General features: G+C 36.4%; 1 protein-coding gene across 3 annotated transcripts; it reads right to left on the bottom strand.

Annotated features, from left to right (window-relative positions):
• Positions 1 to 1,080: 1,080 nt before the first annotated feature.
• Positions 1,081 to 17,727, bottom strand: SPOPL (speckle-type POZ protein-like). Of its 3 annotated transcripts, XR_719928.1 has the most exons (11): positions 17,592 to 17,727; positions 17,319 to 17,440; positions 16,881 to 17,032; positions 12,879 to 13,006; positions 8,313 to 8,490; positions 8,163 to 8,218; positions 6,377 to 6,499; positions 4,154 to 4,296; positions 4,016 to 4,069; positions 1,357 to 1,914; positions 1,081 to 1,312 (listed from the first exon to the last, which is right to left on the bottom strand). XR_719928.1 is itself a non-coding variant. In XM_010017897.1 (10 exons), exons 1-10 carry the CDS (start codon positions 17,667 to 17,669, stop codon positions 1,770 to 1,772), a joined length of 1,179 nt encoding a protein of 392 aa, XP_010016199.1. In that variant the 5' UTR covers positions 17,670 to 17,727; the 3' UTR covers positions 1,238 to 1,769. The 3 variants fall into 3 exon arrangements, 2 of the variants coding, with proteins under 2 accessions (XP_010016199.1, XP_010016274.1); XM_010017897.1 differs by having other exon boundaries at positions 1,238 to 1,914; XM_010017972.1 differs by lacking the exons at positions 1,081 to 1,312; positions 4,016 to 4,069 and having other exon boundaries at positions 1,770 to 1,914.
• Positions 17,728 to 21,503: the final 3,776 nt, after the last annotated feature.

Here is a 21,503-nt window from a genome sequence, read left to right as displayed (position 1 = left end):
CTTTCCCCTAAAAATTTCCTTCAGAGCAATTCAGATGAATCCTAATGAAATGAGGATGGAGATAGATTTTAAGATAGTAAACAATCTGAAATTCTTCCTCTCTCCTCCCTGCATAACTTTTTTTAATAGGCAAACTAACCCCCTTATGCAAATATGTTTATAAGTTAGGTGAGATCTCCTCCCATTCCCCACTGCTAACCCAAGTTTTCCCCAGAAAGAAGTATAGCATATTATCACTATTACAGTAAACTCAATGCAATAACTCTGGAAACATTTAGAGTGTGCACTACTGCAGACTTTTCCTCCCAATTGTAAACAATGCTATCAAACACTGAGGATGCTGATATTAAAGCTAAGGTTTGCATCATAAAGAACTGGCCCATGACAAGCAGTTTACAAATGTTTCATCCTTTTCACATTATGCAGAATTTCAATACCATCCACAATGCTAGTACAATAACTGAAATGCAAGACTGAGCAAGTCTCTGCTTGCAAACACCATCTGACATTTCAGGGAAATACTCGTCTTGATGTGTACATAACCTCCTTAGGTGTTAATGGAAGCTGTGCACATAGGTCAAGATGAGAAAAAAACCCTTCAAAACTTTGCCATTCACATGCCTTTTTCAAATAAGCAAAAATATTCTGTTACTTAAATATGAAAGCTTGCAATAGCCACCTTCAATTGAGTCTTAAAAAGACATGCCTTTCGTTTCTAACAAAACTAAATCCCATGTGGCTGTGGGCATCTTAAAATGTATCTAAAAAGTTAAGCCACAATTACCTGTACCTCATTAATTCATCAAAAGCAAAATATATGTGTACCACACAACATACAAAAGTTACACATTGAAAGTGCATATTCAGAATCCATTTGGCCCATTTCTTCAATTTACATTTGGTCATTCTATGCATCCTTTACTTTCCTATGTAACCATACACGTGGGATATATTTTTTTTCCATATACAATACTATTCTGTTTCACCATTGAACTCTCTTCACCTCTGTTCAGCTCTGCATTAAATGTAAACTAATGATGGACCGTAAAGAAACACAAGCAAGAGGTTTATTCTGTGTTTCTTTTTACCGTTTGGACAGCTTTGACACACACACACACAATAAGCATTACAAACTGTAATGAAAATACATTTTTGGGCCAAACCATTGCATATTTGCCCCCACAATGAAAAATAAATTATGTTCAAAGCAGTATATTGCCATAAATAGCCTGTAAGCATTTGCTGAAGGTAAACTGGCTCTCCCCATATTTAGCACTTGCCTAGGGTACGTTACATGCCTCTGATTCAAGTGCTTTTAATGAGAGGCTTGTTAAAACCTTCCAGTTAGCACAGGACCAAACTATAAACTTTTTTCTTCTTCTGAAAATAATGGAAGATCCCTTTCAAAAATTAATCTTCAGTTATCAACTTTACTGCATTATGGAGCTAGTGCAATCCTGCAAAGCCTAGTCAAAAAGACAAGGCACATTACAAATAATAATAATAAAAAAAAAAAAAAAATCAAGATACATTAGACTATATGGACTAAGAGTCATTGAAGATAATTTAAGGCCTTTCAGTGAATTAATCAGTCTAATTTAAAGCTGAGGATTAAACCATAAATTATCCATCTGAAAAGCAAACAATAGGCTTTTTCAGCTTCTGTTCTGTGGACAAGGATAACAAAAACTCTTTTTATGGTTTGTGAAAACACCTCTGGACATGGAGGAGTAGAGTCAGTTCAGTTTCTCTAAAGTTCATGGAAGATTTCATGACTGTTTTAGCCGTTTGCGTGGAATGCCAAACTGTGGACACTGTGCAGATGCTAGTGCGCGAAAGGCCTCTGCTACTAAGTGAGGGTGGGAGTGGATCATGGACTTCCAGCCTGCTGTTTCCATTATGTCTGTTGCTTGGCTGAAAACAGAAGTATTAATAATAGTCACACAATTTTACAAACCAAATGCACAAACACACAGTTGAGAAGAGCAGTTAAACCAACTACTGCAGAACAGCAGCTGAACATAAGACAGCAGACTTTATGAATGCTGGTAAGGATGCCATTGGAAAGAAACAGCAAACTGCAATTTGGGTATACCAGTACCATCACATGTAGGACATAAAGTACTTATTCTGCTTTACTTAGTACCAGGCAACACATTAGCTAGAGGCCTGCATCCAATACTGGGCACTGTGTTAAGATAACCACCTTGAAACTGCTCAGGAAAAACCACAGTAAAAATAAGAGGAAATCTAGAAGAAAGTGAAGTCTAGTGTAGAGACGAAAAGCAAGGGAAGACATGGTAATTTCATTACATAGAAGGGCATGCTCAATTTGGGGAGAGAGAAGGATGACAAGATGAATCAGCCAAAACAGCAGCAAAAATGATGTACTTCATATGTTAGAAAAAGCCATGAAGACAGATCAGCTGGCTGACTACAGAGCCCTTCACTGGGAGATTGCAGTTTCACTACCAGTGGAGCATACTTGAGAATATTCACTCTTTCTTCAGTACAAGATCATGGACTACATTCAGAATGGCTTTCAATGGCCACTGTGGATTTTTAAATAACATAGAAGCAACAACAAATTTCAGCAAGTATCACACTGACATCCAGGAAATTAAAAACTATGTATTTTCTCAACGTATATATTTACTTTTTTGTGAATATAGATTCTTCTGCACATGAAGACTATTACACTGGTTGGTATGCATGCCACATTGACACAGGAAAAATTTGTAATTTTGAACCAACTACTTATGCATCAATCCCAGGTTTCTACTACCCTGCATTTTCAAAAGCCTTTCATAAGCATCCTCATACTGCTTCAGGAATACTGTCAAGCATAAAGTTAACAGCCGACATCTGTACCATATAATCTCTGAAACACCTTTGCACATTCCTAATGCAAGCCTTTAATCTGCTGCTGCAAGTCAGTAAAGGTAAGTGCCTCGAGAAACAATATCAAACTCCCTGGTGCCCAGAGTTAGTAAATTAAACCAGGCCTTCTCATGTTATTTCCCTGATTTATTGCAGATGCTTTTGCGGAAGCAAAGATGACCAGCATCTTTAATAGCAATGAGCCAAGAGAGAAGTCATCTTAGTAAATTCCAAATCACTTGAAAAGGAACACATCTGCTAGTTTACATTGTTATGTATGCTGACTTATCCTTATTAAGTTTTCTACTGGTATTTCACTATTTACCTTCTACTACTCCCTTTTCCACAGCACGCTCAATCATTAGGCCTGTGAAGATTGTTGTTGTTGTTAAAGGAGAAACACTAATTTTAAAGCAACAGGTACAATATACATTTTAACTTCTCTGGAGATTCTGACAGTAAGATAAGTGCTCTGCTTCGTTTCACTGTTTCAGCCTACCGCTGGCTATTTTGAAGCTGACTGTCTTCTATTCCGTGATTCACCTGAGCTGTTCCAAATACATGCTGCAATTGGTCTTACAGTCTAAGCCACATATTCTTAACCTATTCCCAGTGTAGACATAAGCACTTACAGAGTCAGCCAGATCAGAGGGACCTGACTGACTAGTTGTGTGGCCTCAAGAGTACTAGTACTGGCATGTAGGAAGGTGCACAAACATGTTGCCAAAGGCAAAAGGAGCAACTGCCCTCCTTTCTTTGGAAATACTGCAGGCTCATATTCACCTAAGCAAGTCTTGAAACCACAGTGGGGTTGTCGCTCCTCCAGGCACAAACCTGGTTAGTCAAGAGAATAGTTCCATTTATAAAGGTTGCTGCTACCATCTCACAGCACTGATATGACTGAAGGAGAGAAATGAAAACCAGCTATTGTTAGGATCTCACACTGGAAGGCAATTAACTCTACCTATCATTTAAAGGGGAAGTCACAATCATAACTGGGGTAGCATCTGCTGAATCCTATTTTACTTACAGTCAGTGACTGGCCTCAGTAGTGTGGACATGAAGCAACAGTTCTTAAGATCTGCAGTCTATTTAGCAGTGTTTGTACAGAACATCGTGAGGCAGGAAAACTTACTTGCTATTCCAGTTTTTCCCATCTTTACACCCAAGTTGTCTAAGAACACTGCACCTGTAAGAAAGAACCATGCTCATGTTGAAAAGGTACACAAAGCATAAACACAAATATATGCACAGTCTCAAAAATATTACTTGCCTGTTAATGAAGTCTATTGCTTGTGCTTTTAACTGTTCAGCGCTGTGCAAATCTGCGAGGATAAGAATGTCAGCAACATTTTCTACCGAGAGGTTACTACAGAGTGCTTCCTCACACATCACCTTCAGCCGTTCCAGTGCATACTGATAAAAGAAAAAACTACACTAATCATTCTTCAAACTCATTTTTTCTTCCATTACCTCTACAGCTTTTCAGACAGGTCCAGTCATGAAAGTGCTTGGTGCCTCCCAAGCTTAACATCAAACCGCTTCCAAACAGGTAATTCAAATTCAATATGCTACATTGAAGAGTACTCAAATGGTAAGACATGTATTAGGTTTGTCACAAACTGATCAAATGCTTTACTAGGAGAACTTTTAATAAATCAAAAATAACTCATTCAGAAGTTTTCATTTTCCTTTGGTTTGGTAGGGGAGGAAGAGCAAGGAAAAGACACAGGCTCTATAATTATATTAGACATGCATATATCCCAAAGTGAGGGGCAAGAAATTACACAGTGGTAACTTTCATGAAAATGTCCACAGGAAAATACATTAAACTAGCTTGTTCCAATTTTAGTTCCCACATTATATTCTGCATTAATGAACCATGCTTCTTTTTTGAAGGATGTCAGTCTGAACAGGTTTCATTCAGCTCTGTAGATTACTACTGAGACCTTACCCATCCCATTTAGTTTAGCACCCTTCAGATAACAGTCTTCAAGTGTGAAAAGAATTTTAGACACAAGTAGCATACATTCAAGTTGCCACTTATACATTTGTATCAGCAACTATTCAATACAATGAAGAAATGCCACTCAAGTCAAAGTATTGGGCTAACTTCTATGTTTCCAGACCTAAGCATTTTTACTTCCATTTTATTACTATAGTGCTCCTCAAGATACCTTTATTTAGAGTTAATAAATATCAGGTAGATCAAATCTACACTGCTGTATTACCTGGTAGGTATAATGCCTTCTGTAAAATGCAAAACACTAATTTTTTTTTTAGATTATTTCACATTCAAAAGGAATAAAGTTTCCATTTTTATTATCCAGATATTGCAGACAATCCCACCACTGTAACTTATAATATTCTCTACATTTATCAATTAAGGCCCTAAATAAAGGCCAGCATTCATAAAATACCACTGTTTCACCTTCCTGTTTGGGTGTATGGAAACTTGACAAAACACTGCCAATTTTGGGAGATAAATGCTGACAACGAGAGATGGGAACAGGAAGAGCAGCAAGGCAACAAGGCCAGGTCAAGAATCTTGAAAACATAGAATGCATTAAAATTGCCAGGAAAAAGAACTATAATTCTTTCTTGAAACTAACTACTGAGATGACTTACTATCTTAAATGACTTATACTAGGATTGATTATAAGAACAGGCAACTTTCACCGCTAATATTTTACAGATACAACTGCTCAACCAATTCAGAAATTGCAAAGGTAGTTTAAGAAATGGCCATTGCAGCTGAGAGTGAAAACTTTTCAGATTACACACACTGAAGGGAGTATTTTCTGGATTCTAAACTACTTCTGCCTCCTCAGGGAAGGACAACTGTGTGTCCTCTGAGGATAACTAAGTAAAGTCTCAACTCAAGCTGTAAAGCAGTGAAGAATAAAAATAAGGTATTAGGATCAAAAGTCAGAAAACTGTAAATTATGATAGGGAATAATCTCACCTTAATTGCTGTGCTGCTATAAAGCCCGTTTATCTCAAATATCATAGTAGAAATGTATTTCACAGAGTGACAATTTAGAGTAGACAAAGTTCCAATATAGAAGAGATGAAAAGCTAGAACTATGGGAAAACAAAAAGATGAAATTTCTGAAGTAGCAGTATTTCAGGAAGCACAGCTAATTCAAACACTTGCATACATCTTCTTCAAGAACACAAAGATCTAGGATACATGTTATTCAAGACCAATTTTCTAAATCATATTAATGGTCCCAAATTTCTCAAAAAAGAAAAGAAAATTGGATAGTAAATATAATTAATCTGAAACACTTCTGGTCAAGAAAGATTTATCAGCCTTCTACTGCTAAAAGTCTATCCTTTCCCTTTTCCCTTCCTTGTCCATTTCTGATGAAATCTGTTTCTCACATTTAAAAAAAATACATACATCTAACTGAAAAAAAGGTATCTTTTTTTAATTAAAAGAACATTCCACAAGTAAACATGAGGTTTAAGAACTTAGGAGTCAATTACTTACTTTGTCTGCAGCTGCCAACAAATTGTCAGCCATTTTTTCAAGGTTTGGTGCTTTTCCTGTGTAAATAAACCTCATCATTTCTTTAAAAACTTCAGGATCTACATCATTTATCTCTACACGATTCTGGGGGGAAAAAGAAAAAAAAGAAGAATCAATAAAAGCCTCTAGAATTTAGCTACCACTTCAACATATGAAATATAATCTGATGAATAAGTTTTCATTTGCCATCCATCATACAAAATCCTTACAAACTTAAGTTAACACTCCACAATATTAAGCAGAAAGTAAATAAAAATTAACAGCTCCTAAAATCACATAGAAATCAGTTGGGAAAGCTTCAGCAAAAATTGCAACTTTTTTTCTAGACATGTCTAACTCCGGACTATTGCACAGGCTGTACATAAAAGCCAAAGCACAGTTTCAGGAATATTTAAAAGTGCTGCTGAGTTTCCAACCCGACAATGACGTGCTTGGAATATCACAAGTCATAACAGCAGATAGAACAAAGTGAGACATTTTTGGCTCAATTTAGGATTGAGTCAACACAGCCTACATTTTTTTCTCAGAATCCAAAAAGCAAACAAAAAACCACATATAATTGACATCATGTAGCTGAAGATCATCCTAATAAAACTGTGGTATTACATGCTTGACCTACCCTCAAATAGTATTCCCTATAAGCAACTAATGAAGTAGAAAGTTATTTCAAAGCTGTAGAAGCAAGCACCACACTTCTGAACGGAGTATAAAAATCATGAGTACATGACAGGACATGAGATGCACATGTTCTAGTTTCCTATTCACTGAATCACATATAGTATTTATGAGTACGGCTGCACTGGAGATTCACTGCTAACATGAAGGTGAAGGTTCCCAGCATGCTGCATTACTGAAGCTGTGACATATCTGGATTTCTTTCAGTTCAGAAATCTACAAAATGCTTCCAGTATTCCAAATCTACCTGTGAAAGTTACAAGATTGTAACTTTCAGGTGCAGGGAAGAAAAATGCCATGTTTGTGAAACCCAAGTGTACTACAGCCCCATAATCATCCAGTGTATTTGTTCACACATAGTGGCAACCTTGCAGCCTCCAAGACTAAGTGATGATCATCTATTACAATTCTTTAGTGAGCTGATGAGTTTCTTGCTTTTTTTATAGATTCTGCCTATAACCAACCCATTTGAGATTTTTCTTCATGAAAGACACAAACAACTCCTTGCTGTGGGAGAGATCAAGTGCATAAAAGCAGTAGCAGCTCTCTGTGCTGATTAAGTAACTATCCATCCAAAACACTTACACAGGTCAAGTACCTGCAGAAACTCAATGAAAATGAGAGCTTCACTGCCTCAGGGCTTAGAGTCATAATTCACCTGTTGTTTCTGTGTCTCCTAGGTACCATATAAAATGTTTTAATACACTATAGCAAAACCATACTCAAGTCAATCAGCTTATGTGAAGGCATAAACTAAAGCAAAAAGGGGCAGAGTTAGATCAATTACATAAGTAGCTACTGTTAAAAAACCCCGACTGATCTAGGGTAGGTACAAGTACTTGCAAGAACAAATCCTCTAGAACCTTTCCACATTCAACCCTAACTGCACTTTCTACACAAGGAAATTCCTGCAGAATTCACCAGGAGAGCAATCAGGAGCAGTACCCTGCTCCACTCATGCACTATCATGCAGTATTCGTCTTCCTCAATTTGTAATACTTAAGTTTTCTGCAACTTTTCCCTTTTTCACAAGGTACAAATATTTACACATGAAGTTTTCAGTAATGCTTACCTTTTTACTTTCCTCCATTTCATGTTCAAACATTGCATTAAAAACTGGAGATCGTGCTGTATCAAGAAAAGTAAATATTAAATATAGCCAAATTTAAAACTTTTAGCAATTTAAATTATGAAGTAATAGCAATACAAAAGTAGAAAGTACCTGCAAGGACAGATTTATGAGCTTTGAATTCTTGTCCTCCTACATAAAAACTGCAATCTGTAAATCTTGTTGTTTCCCAGAGATTCCCTAAATCTTCTGCTAGTCGACATTCAGGTACCTTCAAAGTGTTTGTATTAGACTGTCCTGATATATTTACTGAGTCTTGGACCACGCTTACCTAACAGAAAATCACAGCAAGACAACTCCTTCATAACTGAATGCCAGTAATAATTATATTACAGTACCTATTGCTAGAATTTCAGCAATTTCAAAGCAAAGCAAGAACCAGTGATGTTTCTGGCATTATGCCAGACCATAAACCAATGCTTTACAGTTTACTTTTAAGTAACATTAAACAAACATGGCTTTACTTAGAGACTAATATTTTGTATTTATCCAACCAAAAGAGCACAATACCACATGCCACCAGACAGACATGCCAAAGTACATAAACCAAGGACCAATATGGTTCTTGGGATATCAGTGGGGTTAAAAAAAGTTAACTTTCTTTCAGAGACAACAGTTCACTCTTTACACATTTAAGCAAAATGTATCAATATAAAATTGTAAACGGATCATTAGGATCACAAGGTCACGGCAAAGTTTTAAGGGAATAATCCACAGAAATTCTGAATAATTATAACTTTAATTACAGTAAATTCACACTTAATCTGCAATGTGATACTGCAAACCAAGTGCAAATAATATAGCTCCTCCATTATTTCATTTTACCGTGTCCAGCTGAGGCTGGAATAACAAGTCATTGTTTTCCAAACAACATTAAAAGCCATTATTTTAGAAATATACGTCAATGAAGTATAAAATAGAGTAGGTAACTTCAATAGTAAAATACATGCTCACAGGATGTCATTTTTGTACAGAACTAGTTAAGAAAACTGTGAAATATGTGCATTTGAAGTGAATATATTGCTATTATTCCCCATGTTTAATTCTTTCATGTCAGAAGAGAACAGGACAGCAGCATTCTTACATGCTTTTTTTCAGGTATCTTTACGTATTAGGCTGGTTTAAAGTATGTTGGGAAAACAGAAGAGCTCAGCAGGTTTTACTTCTGTTGTCTGAGATCACATGCCTGAGAAAAAAAAATACTTTTGCAAAGAGACATACTACAAGATCTTGATCACCAGATCTCCCAAATACAGAACATTAGAAAATGCTGATACTGTTAAGATCAGTGCTCGGTTTGATTTCCAGAGGCACAGCATCTGGAATAAATCTGGTATAAAACAAAACAGCACAGCTAAGCTTCACAGAAAGTTGAAGCACAGCAAATGAAACTCCAGATCAGAAGAGGAAGATGATCCAATTAGAACAGCAGCTTGGGAATTTGAATCATTGCCTAATTCCCTGTTTCAGTCCACACCCCCTTGTGATTAGAAGAAATTCCTTTATATTCTTCCACCTTCTACAGGGGGGAAAAAAAATACCCCAGGCACTGTGAAATTTCAGTTTTGCATTAAGACTATACAACACTGAAAAAAAAAAAAAAAAAAAAAAAAAAATCTACAAAGCTATTGTGTACTCGATTTCACAGTTTTCATACACACAGAGCGATTTCAAGAGATACACATACACACAAAGCTTCAGCTTAGCAAAGCTAGTCTTCTGTTGCCAAAGGCGAGTTCTGCTTCTCCAGAAACTTGACTCAGAGTTCCTGATCCGAGTTGCCCACACAGCATCCTCTTCTTGGCTACAGACAAGTGGCTAAGAAGGTCACCTACGCGTTCTATGTGTAATTAAACTGACCTCTGATGTTCCAAACTTCTACTGGTTTCTAATATACATCAATAGTTGTGCAACACAACTATTTGCTATGATCCATCCTTTAAAGATATAGCCCAAGCAAAATTTTAATTCAAGTCTCCTACATCTGAGAGGCCTAGCATGTATTGTCTATAGATAGTAACAAGTTTTAAAGATTCTAAATACAAACACTTACAGGTCTCATATTTCATATCTCACTTGTCCAGATGGTATGCTTGAAATCAAGTGCATTCTCTTTTTTTTTAGATTTGTTTAAATCAAGCTGAAATCCAATGAAGTTAATCTCACATAACTACAGAAAACTCATCTTAGGCTGAGTAACACCTGATACAATCCTTACTTGCATTTATAAAATCACTTGCAAGAGCGAAGGTATTTCTTCACTGAACAGAGGGATGATGAGAAGATGTTAGAACCGCAAACAACCTATTTCAAAGAGCAGGAGCCATCCAGTCAGGATTTCCAGGTACTCCATCCACAAGGTCTGATGTAGTTTACTACTTAGGAAGCTATCCAACATGCAGTTTTTGTGCAGCATACATACTTTAGGGGCACATGTCCCAGTCACATTGCACACTTTCACATGTAAGGATGTAGGAAAATGCATAAACTAGGACTTATTCAAGTCCTGTCTGTGATGATAGTTAATGTGGATAATGTATATTATTTTCTTGGTTTTGCATCTGCAGTGATCTAATAGTAAACATAATTTAAGTGATACCTCAGACTACTCTCTCAACATAAGCTAGGTGAGAGATCTGTGAAAGCACTCACTAGGATAAAACAGAGAATTTACTATTCTATTAGTAAACGAAAATACCTGCAAGACTTCAGTAACTAGGTTATATGGAACATGCAAACTGAGTGAAACAGACCAGTTTGCCTAAAAAAAAAAAATGAAATTACTAAGTTGTATTTAATCAGGTCACTTGTCAGTAGCAAAATCACACTTTGCAAGTATTTAACTTAACAACCCTTCACTTTCCAATCCAAGGACAAATCCAAGAACATTCAGCAACACAGAAGGAGTATCTTAGCTGCCAAGGAAGACCAAATAATCTGCAATTCAAAAGGGAGAAAAGAGCCAACCAGCACAGCAGGTACCCAGGGACCTTTACCAAATACCTGCTATATCTGGTAAATTTTAGCAATATAGTTTTAAGAAGCCGCAAGTCAGTCTTCCAACTAGGATACAAAGTAGGAAGGCTAACACAGAAATTAAACCTTACAGTTCAGTTTTAAAGGACAAAAACTTCAAACACCACCTAGCTTTTCAGGTGTCATTAGAAGTGACAAAACATATCTGATTAAACTAATTTCAAAATTATTTGGATTTCTGTTTTTTTCTTTTTGCTTTAGCCTAAAACAAGCCAGAAGTTATTTAACTGTGCACAACTAAACGTTGTACTTCCCTCCAGCATTTGTAATCGGGGTAGGTCAAACACTTCACAAAAGCCATTCACATTAAAACATCAAGAAGTTTTGTAAGGAAATATAGTTATATTTAAGGATTAGCATCAAGATTTACATAACAATATTTCTTTCTGGAAAATTCAGTATTTATTCAATTTAAGAAAACAAAACAAAAAACTTTAAGTAGTGACCTATTTACAAAACCAAAAAACTGTTTTTATGAGCTGTTCATTTACATCAAAGTATTCATTACAAGGAAAACTTCAAATGAGAAAATACTCAAAAGTATCTTTACAGAACCCTTAGACACTTGTTACATCTGCTTTTATCATCCAAATAATTGTATTCATAACAAATTTATCATGCAACTCATTTAACTTGTCTAAGTGAAAATAAGATGCACTATATTTGCAATGTCTAGTCTCAGGGGCCACATTTCAATTATTCTTCCTACACAGCATAATGACATATAATTAAATTGTAATCTTGCCAAGACAATTTTACATATTTACTGTAAATACACAGATCAAAGCAAACTTATTAGCAGTTAGAGCATCTATCATCCTCCTAAGTCACTAATCACTTTATGGCAGCAGAGATAACCAACCAATGTGTATTTTACACTGTACTTACACTTTCTCTAGCTTCCATTTTTAGCATCGAGTAAGCATTTTACTGAAACTTAATATGACAATTTAGGTTATAACATAACTGATACAGAAGTGACCCACGATGCACCATTAAGTTAAATATATACCACAGCTCTCAATATTAATTCTCAGTATTAAGCAGCCCTTCTACAGGATACTTGCATTTGTTCAGAAAACAAAATGTAAAATCACTATTTAAAAAAAAAATAAAAAAATAAAGTATTTCATTTACTGGAAAGAGCTGATCATTGGTTAAAACCATCAATTATGATATTACAGAAATATAGCTTCTGACAATCAACTGGGGTTTCTATAATGTAAACCAGTATGCAGGCATTCCCTTTGCTTATCCAATGAAAAACAATCCTGTAATTCCAAATACAACATCTTTAAATAAAAGTGACCTCAGTAAAAGAGTACGTCTACAGACAGCATGTATCAGACATCTTTTACATAAATAATCCTAAAGTAATCCTAGCAGATTCATGGAGAAGCCCAACAGTTTACAAGTGACCAATTCAGACTTATTTCACACTTCAGTATACATGTATAAAAAAAGATAACAAATGCAATGCAGACAGAGCAAGTAAATGTGTATTTTACCATACTTATAGTTTACAGAAGAAAACTTTCATAAAATATTACTGATTAATTCAACATAAACCTCTATCAGAGCAGAAAACATTTAAAAGTTGACTATTTATAAACCTATACCCACCTCACAAAATAATGTAAGCTTGTCATCTGGTAGAAGACCATTAGCTTCATCCAGTAAAAAATCTCTTCGGATAAATTTCTTAAAACCCCAGTCCTTGCCTTGCACAAATCGATATGCTCTTTGGCTTTCTGATAAAACACAATGCACAAATAAAGCAAGTTAAATAAAAATATTAGCAAATAACAATACCTAAATTCTACATTAAAGCCAAGTGTTCATCAAAAAATGAATCCATTTAGCACTTTTGGATCATGTGTCACATTGAGAAAACCCACAACTATTAAAAATTTAATGTTGTAATTGCATTATTTTATGAAACACTTCATAGAACTTAATAAAGCAAAATTTGCAATTCAAACCATATCACTTCCTTAGATGCTATCTTAGGCACCATCCAGCAAGAAAGAGTTTTTCAGTTAATGTTTAAGAATGCCAATGTGTCAAAACAGAAATTTTTCACAGGGAAATACCATTACAATGAATTTGTCACCACAACTACATCCTGACAGCACTTCTGCAGTTGTCATAACAATCTGTTTTGACTTCCTCCTGAAATGGAAAATCATGTTTCACAGGTTGAAATTATTTTGAAATACTGTAAGAGCACTAAAAAAAAGGCAAAACAGAAACAAAAGTTTTCAAGTAACAAATTTTTTTCTGGTCATAGAAATGTATTATTTATATTTACCTTTTAGCCATAGTTAGGACAAGTAATATTTTTTTTACTCCATCAGATTTGCTGTGACCACACAACTTTTTTTTCCAGTTCTAATGTTCAGAGTCCACAAAAGGGTTCCCAAGGTCATATTAGTGCAAATACATGTAATTCTGTAAGATTAGTTATTATAAATGGCAGGTTCACTATAAGGTGGCCACTTGTTCCACAGGGAAGAGCACCATATACTTTTATGTGGAACTAAAATATGGGAAAGAGGTTATTTGGGAATACCTTTGAGAATATATGTAGAATAAACCACATTCTGAATCATATTTCGAAAGATTTTCAAAATGAAGAGCGCAAGACTACTTCTGAAATAACATGGAGTCAGGGGGAAGGGGAAAGAAATCTCAAGAAGAGTTCTCTAAGATAGTATTTTCTTTTCATTCCAAAAAAGCTGGGCAAGAAACATGCCATGATGTTTCCATACAATTCCATACAAAGCTGTATGGATAGATACTTTAGCCTTTTAGAGAAGAATTTAGAAGTTTAAGTCGGAAGTTTGTTATAAAAGCAACGTATTTTTCATTACAGAATCTGTTAAAATATAATTCCTCTACAACACCTAAAATAAAATACCAGGAAAGTCAGACTTCTCTACTCAACTTGGTAGCATCACTGAAACAGACCTAACCATGTAACACACTGCACATGCTAGAAAACATATGTTTAATACCTTGTCCTCACTGCCAATAGCTGGAAAACTGATCTTAATAACAGTTTTTCCACTAGAATTAGACCAAGCAAAATATATTGTACAGGTTTTGATTCTATTTTCTGAATACAATGAAGAACCACTCAGGAACTGACAATGAAGGAGGTGTCTCTACTACACACATATTCAAATAACAACAAAAAAAGCTCCTTACCCTGCAGAGCACAGAAGCAAAGGGAAATACACCCAGTAAGTGCAATGTGGGCTTTGAGGGAAACAGAACAAATGTAGAATACTGTCCACACTTAAGTTTGCGCATCAAAGAAAAACTGCCATTTTAAAAATATTGTTTAAGTTTTTTTGGCATCCGGATTAGCATTTTCACATTTTTATCAACTTGCCAAAAATTCACAACAAACCTCAAAATTGAATGAAAACATAAAACCAGAAAAAAATTTAAGAGGTTAATTTTGTTTGCCTCTACATTCAGACCAATTCTTTACTCTGCAAACTTAGATTGTTATCAGCAACAACCAGTGTTAAACCCTCTGAAATTAAGTGACCAATAGCAATTTAAGTATACAAACCCATAAAAATAAAACAACATAAAAGCATAAATGTGTTTTCCTCCTAATAAAGCTCAAATGTTACTTTGTTTTGTATTTTATACACAGCTTCATCACTTGATTACCAACTTACAAAGGACATCCGAAGTCAGGCATCATTACATTGTATAAATAAAAACATGGCATCTCCAGAAGCAGATGGCAAATGGCTGGAAAGTCCAAGAAATAAGATTTCTGTTGGTAATATCCCAAAATGAAAATATGTTTATAATTCCTGTATTGCCAAATACAGGACAGTTACTACTGCAGAAACTGAAAACACAGCTACTCATAGGATTTTTGGGGTTAAGCACCTTGTGATTTTTAGCATTTAAAGTAACACTTGACAAATAATCTTCCGGAACACCTCCCTGAAGCGCCCATAAACTCATGTACACAGCATAAGGAAGAAGCAGGAGAAGTCTGTGTGCAGTTGCAGGGCTACCATCTTGGCCTCAGAGACACAGTAGGATAGCCCACTTGACCTGCAGTGGACAGGTTCAGGCTCCTTAGGGAGGCTAGGCTAGGAATGTGAGGTAAAGGAGCTAGCTACCCTTTTACATGAGAACTACAGGAATGCATGGAGCTCTGCCTTGCAGTGGATGATGAATCAGCAGAGAGTTTACAGGATTAGAGGGCAAGCCAATGCAAGCAATGTTGTGCTCAGCGTCTGCTTGCAGACCTACTTATCGGGAAGAAATAGGTGACTGCGGATTAGGGTCCTGGTGGGCAAAAAATGAACAACAGTCAGAAACGAACCCCTAAGGCAAAAAAGGCCCAGCAGCATCTAATTAAACACCAGAACAGGTTGCCCAGATAAGTTGTGGAGATATTCAAAACATGACAGATCCCAAGCAAACTGCTCCTGTTGATCCTGCTTTTGGCAAGGGGATTGGACTAGACAACATCCAGAGGGTCCCTTGCAACCTCAACAATTCTGTGATTCTCTGATTATCTCGAAATATTTTTTGATGTTCACACTGCAGTTTCATTTAATTACATACACCAGTCCACTGCTAGACTGCAAGTCTGTCTCAAGCCAAAAACCACTATCCACCATATGTACAGAAGCATAGCTTGGTTCATACAAGCTCCAGAACCAGGAGGCCTGCAGGGATTGAAGCAATCAACTACATCAGTGTAAGAAGATAAACAGAGTGAATATACGTATTTCCTTTCCTTCCAAAAAGCCCAACCATTTCAGTTTTAGATTTGAACTCAGTTACATACGGAGAAAGCCGCATGATCTTTGGGTATGAGTACTGGAGAACTACAGATTTTTCCAAGAAATTCAGAACTTGCAACAGAACAGACTCTGCAAGATCTCTTAAGTCCTACAGTAGGAGGAAGAAAAGTAGACAGATTCTTCATAGGCAGCACTAGCAACAGCACAAACTTAGTGCAGACCAGCATTAAATTACACGTTTCCAAGAGAATTCCAGCTTTTCCAAAAAGTGTTTCCAATGAAGGTTAAGCTTATAACTTTGAAACTAAGAGCCATATTTTTCATATTAAAGCAACAATTAAATCAAATCACTGTTTATTTCAAAGTTTCCTAATTCCTTGGGTATATGGCTCGTGTTTCTAAAAGTGGAGTGTAAATAAGATGAAGTAGACCCAAACATTGTAAAGGAGTGTCTAAAAAAACCCAGACACCAACCATGCATGTTTATCCCAAATAGCTACGGAAATCAAACACTTCCACTGCTGTTAGAATCAAGCAAATACACCCCTAATAACAGGAAGCAAAAATAATCTACTAGAAGACCCAAGTGACAAGAATCTGGAGTGATGACAGCAATGTGCTGTAATTTATACTGCTCAGGATAGAATTAACATAGCTCAGTAATCAGAAATGTGTGAAATATGAACAAGATTTTTAATTAAGTTTCTAAAAGGATATTAAAAAGGTATTTTAAAGTTTATCTCAATCCTAAATTCTGTTCTCAACTGAAAAACTTACAAGGCTGATATTTTGGGAATGTTCTTATAAATCCACATGCAATACATTAAGATTCCCTTACCCATTGCTTTTGTTTCTTCTCTTTTAGCATTCAACAGGGAAAATTTGAATTTTGCTCTGACTTCACTTTTTGGACAACTGACTAAAAGCAAATATAATGACAGGTAGTCTTTGCTTTCATCATCTAATCCCTTTGGATTCACCCTCAGGCACCTGAAAGGAACACAGAAATTGTACATTTTTCAATTGTATCCAGAATAAATTCAGAAATATTTTTATAAGATACAATGACACATGCTACCAGAATGAATGTTTCCTTTACGACTGTTGAAACTTTGAAATTAGAACCAATCTGTACCTACAGTAAAACTTCAATAAACACGAGTTTTTCTATTTGCAATTTCATTTTGCAACTTTTGCAAGTGGGAAAAACAAAACAAAAACAAATAAGAAACTCCAAACAAAAAACACAAAGCAGTCGCTAGAATAAAGACCTTACCACTTCATTTTGTCATTTGGCCCTGATGAAAAGGTAGAACTCTTTAAAACTTCACCCATTTCTTCTCGGCAAAAACTGAAGTTATTAATGGTCCACATGTAGGAAAATTTTACTACTTTAACCTGAATAAAAGATGTAGAGATGTAGAGAATGTCAATAAAATTTAATTTACATCAACTAGTTAGATTGTCAGAACAGGTTGGTAATTTTATTTTTTAGTTTTAGTTATAATTATGAATAGAAAATAAAGCCATTGGAATTTATGTAGATTACCTGTGTGTAGCACCAGCTTTCAGCCACAGGTCCACTGGACATCTCCCCAGGAGGAGGTGGGGTAGGAACCCTTGACATTGCCACTTATTGCAGGTTTATAGTGTCAAGACAGCAATCCAGACTTCAGTAATTCTCCTAAAAAAGTAATTTAATATATTTTGTTCACCCTTTTTAAGTGTGAAAAAAATATCCATTGATATCCATATTACTGTGTTTACTAAACGATGCAACTGAAAATTAAACTTGAAAGAGGACAATGGCTTTGCTATTTAGATGAGCTAGATGTCTGACATCAATGACCACTTGTACTCAAAATCTGCAGACTGAAACCTCATGCAATATTTTATAAAAGCAAGCACCTGTGCATCATATAATACCAGTAACCACCTTATTTCAACATCACCTTTGCAAATTACCACCTTGATCACCCCAGCCATGTTAAAACTTTCTTCAGGATCTTCACCTTTGATTTCGAGAGTAACTAGGGCCTTGTGAGCACTCAGTTATTAATACCAATGTATTAGTTGCCCACACAAGCATAATTCAGTCCTGGAAGAGCACCTAGCTTACCAGGTTCAAACAATCCTGGGATTTCTCAAGGGAAGGAAAGAAATTAAACTTGCATTTAAAGTACTTTCTTCACACATCTTTCATGATTGCCTTGTATCTCTAACACGAACAGGTTCAACCAAAGAACTATAATCACCGTAATCATGTGTTTGTTCCTTACCGAAGCACAAAGCTGAAAAACAGCCTAAGTCAACTCGCCAAATTCAAAGAACTTTCTAATAGCAAATAAAGCAATATTATTATGGATTATCACCTAACAGAGCACTACAATTCTTCTGCCCATCAGAAACTGAGTCACATGCCCAGATTCATCACATCTAGCCACAGACACGGAATTAGCAGCCTACTTGTGCTAGTCTTGGTGTATAACTAATGAAGGCAGGCCTGTCAAGAGGGTAGGCTCTGAGTTACTGGGCTGACTCTCCTTTAGGTAGGGTTTGCTGTCAACTTTAGATAGGTTTCTGCCAGAAGCATAGCTTCTCACTTAAGCAGCTCCATTAAGTTGCAAAAAGAAGTTACACGAACCCTGATCAAACCAGATGAAAGTCACGATTGTTTCTGCAACCAAATATTTTCTCTTAGTATGGACAGTTTCTTTAAACCTACCCTGCTATCGCTGAAGCACCAGTGGAAGACTACAATCTTCCTGCAACATTTGAGAGTTTCACCATAGCTCTTTTTATTTGTGACAGAACAACACTAGTTGTCTTACTCAAAAGATGCTATTGCACATCACTAACCATATTGGAACTCTTTCTTCAGGGATAGGCAACACTTGGAACGAAGGTTTTATGCAAGCATTTGTAAGAAGACACTGCAAGACCACACGCAATTCAGTCACAATGTGAACAAATTTATTATTCCTACAGGGAAAGAATTCCCTGCAAATCACTACGAACCCCAGTGAATGCTTTCCCTCTTGCCTTTCTGGGTCTGCTTCTCACTTGTGGTAAGAACTAGCCCTTCCCCATTAAAACCTGCTGGCATGGGAATCACTCTGAATCATGAATGTATGAAACCTTGAAAACAACACTAATTCTCAGTTTATGAGATGAGGAAGCAGATGCTATATAATCAGATCCCTTATTGGATCTCTACTAACAGACCTACTATGACTAGATGAAATAGAATAAAATATAAATAAATAAAAATCAGTGAATAGGTCTCCTGCAAGACATGGATCAGAGACATTGAAGTGTAATCGAAATACAATTCAGCTCTTGTACATTAAAACTTGTTTTTATTTACAGCAATCTTCAGTACTTAGAAGTACTTTCCATAGATGAAAACTAGCAAAAAACAGACACCCTAAATTTAAGGTAATGGAACTAGCTTGCCCTGTATTTTTTTTTTTTAAAAAAAAAAACAAAAATTGCATATATTGTGGAAGCTGTGTTTACAGAGATTTTTGTTTGCAGGTTTACAATTTGTTTTGACTGTCTCTACAGAACTATGTAGAGCAAAATTCCTGGGAAGCACATGTGAACATCCTTCTTTCATAAAGCAAATATTAGTACTTATATTACCGTTATTTCTGGAAGCAGATCCTATTCAATGATAACAATTGAAGCTGCTACCCAAATACATGATGGATTTTAGATAGAACCACATCCTGAAAGAATTAGAACAGCTCACCTCAGCTTTACTGAGCCTCTTTGCTCTTCTTCAGTTCTCCAATGCTAAAACCAAGAAGAGATATATCCCCATTCCTTCTTCCGTCATTTGCATGAGATGCACAGGACTGCCTCATCTCTAATCTGTTCCTCAATTCTTTTCAGTCCATTAGACCAGTCAGCCCCCAGTAACCATGAAGGAGCAGCAGATCTGAGCCTAGTTTGCTCTGAAAGGGTCTCCAAATTGAAAAAGACTTAAAATAACTGCTGTATAGTAAGCTCTTTAGAAAGCATCCAGTGACCTTATGCCAGCTACCAGTCGTTATCTGCCCCCTCCTGTCACACAGCTAAATTGCCCAATTCGCTGACAATTTAACTCTAAGCAAGGGTAGGTATTCTCAGTTATTTTCAGGTGTCTGCCACCTTGTCTCTGTACCTGCTCTACCCAGGGCATTTGTACTTCACAGGCTGCTTCCACCTGCTGCACGGCTATTTTTTATTTCAGATTCTGACAGAAACCATGATTTTACGTAAGTACACTTTACAGATCCTTCTGAATAGCTTTAGAATTTTGTAAAGTTTCCATTTACAGCATTAGAACTACAAAACTGATTTTCATGAGGTCATGATAAATCTCTGAGGAACAGATTTAGACATCCTTTTTTTTTTGGCACAGATTTACCAAGTCAATCAAATTTTTAGATTCAGAAAACTGGGAGAAAACAGTAACTTTAAATACTTCATATCATACTGGGAGCCTGCGTTGAAGAGTTGTCTTTTCTATTTTTTAATGTGCCTGGATGTGTAATTAAAAAAAAAAGTATGGAACCAACTGACAGCAAAACTGAACAATGGAGAACAAATACACAGATCATTCAGGGGCTCTCTGTCAAGACATACCAAAAGACTGCCAGGAACAGCACAGAAACAGTTCAGCAGTACTGCTCATCTACCCCTCACTTAACCTATTAATCACAATTTGCATGGGGATGTGGGAATATTTACCAAAACTACAAGGCAAAAGAGAACAAAGCTTCAAAGATGCTATCCTGAAGTGCAGAGGTGCTTGGGGAAGGAAGGATTTTTTTCAGACCCCAGGCTGCCACTCAGACCAACTGGGCCTTGCAGGCCATGTGCCTTACCCACCCACTTCGTTTGGCCAGCGATGGCTACCAGGGCAAGGTGGACCTTACAAGGGCAGACTGAAGGTGAGAAAAAAGATGCACCTACACACTTACCCCTTTGTTCTATGTACTGTACTCTGCTTGGGAAGAAGTCTAAATACCACTTTGAAGAAAACGTTTATGAATCATTGATTAGCCACTGCCCTCAACTCTGACAATAAGGTTTTTCAAGTACCAAGCCCTCATCACAGCCTATTAGATCAAATGGTTGGGAACAAGGCAGAGCTGCAGTTCACAAAACCAGTCCGAGAATGACTGGGCAGAATTAAATCAATGAAGTGCAGAAAGACAGGCCTGTTATCTGCAGGACAAAACAACTCATGCTAGAACCTGCACTTACTCCTCTGCAGGCTATCATGAACAAAGCACCAGAGGTGACAGGACATTATCAGGTAATGCTTCCAAGAGTTTCCAGGCAATGCCATACTTGTCTGGACTTGGCTTAACAAACCAGTGTGACCATTTTGCCAGGCAGATGTGTCTGACCAGAGTAAACATGCACTGGGAAGAGTAAAACAAGTTTTAATGGATGAAGAAGTTTCTGG

This window comes from Nestor notabilis, unplaced genomic scaffold (genome assembly GCF_000696875.1).
Source record: "Nestor notabilis isolate BGI_N333 unplaced genomic scaffold, ASM69687v1 scaffold9540, whole genome shotgun sequence".
Classification (NCBI taxonomy): domain Eukaryota; kingdom Metazoa; phylum Chordata; class Aves; order Psittaciformes; family Psittacidae; genus Nestor; species Nestor notabilis.
This window is presented reverse-complemented; position numbering and strand designations above follow the sequence as displayed.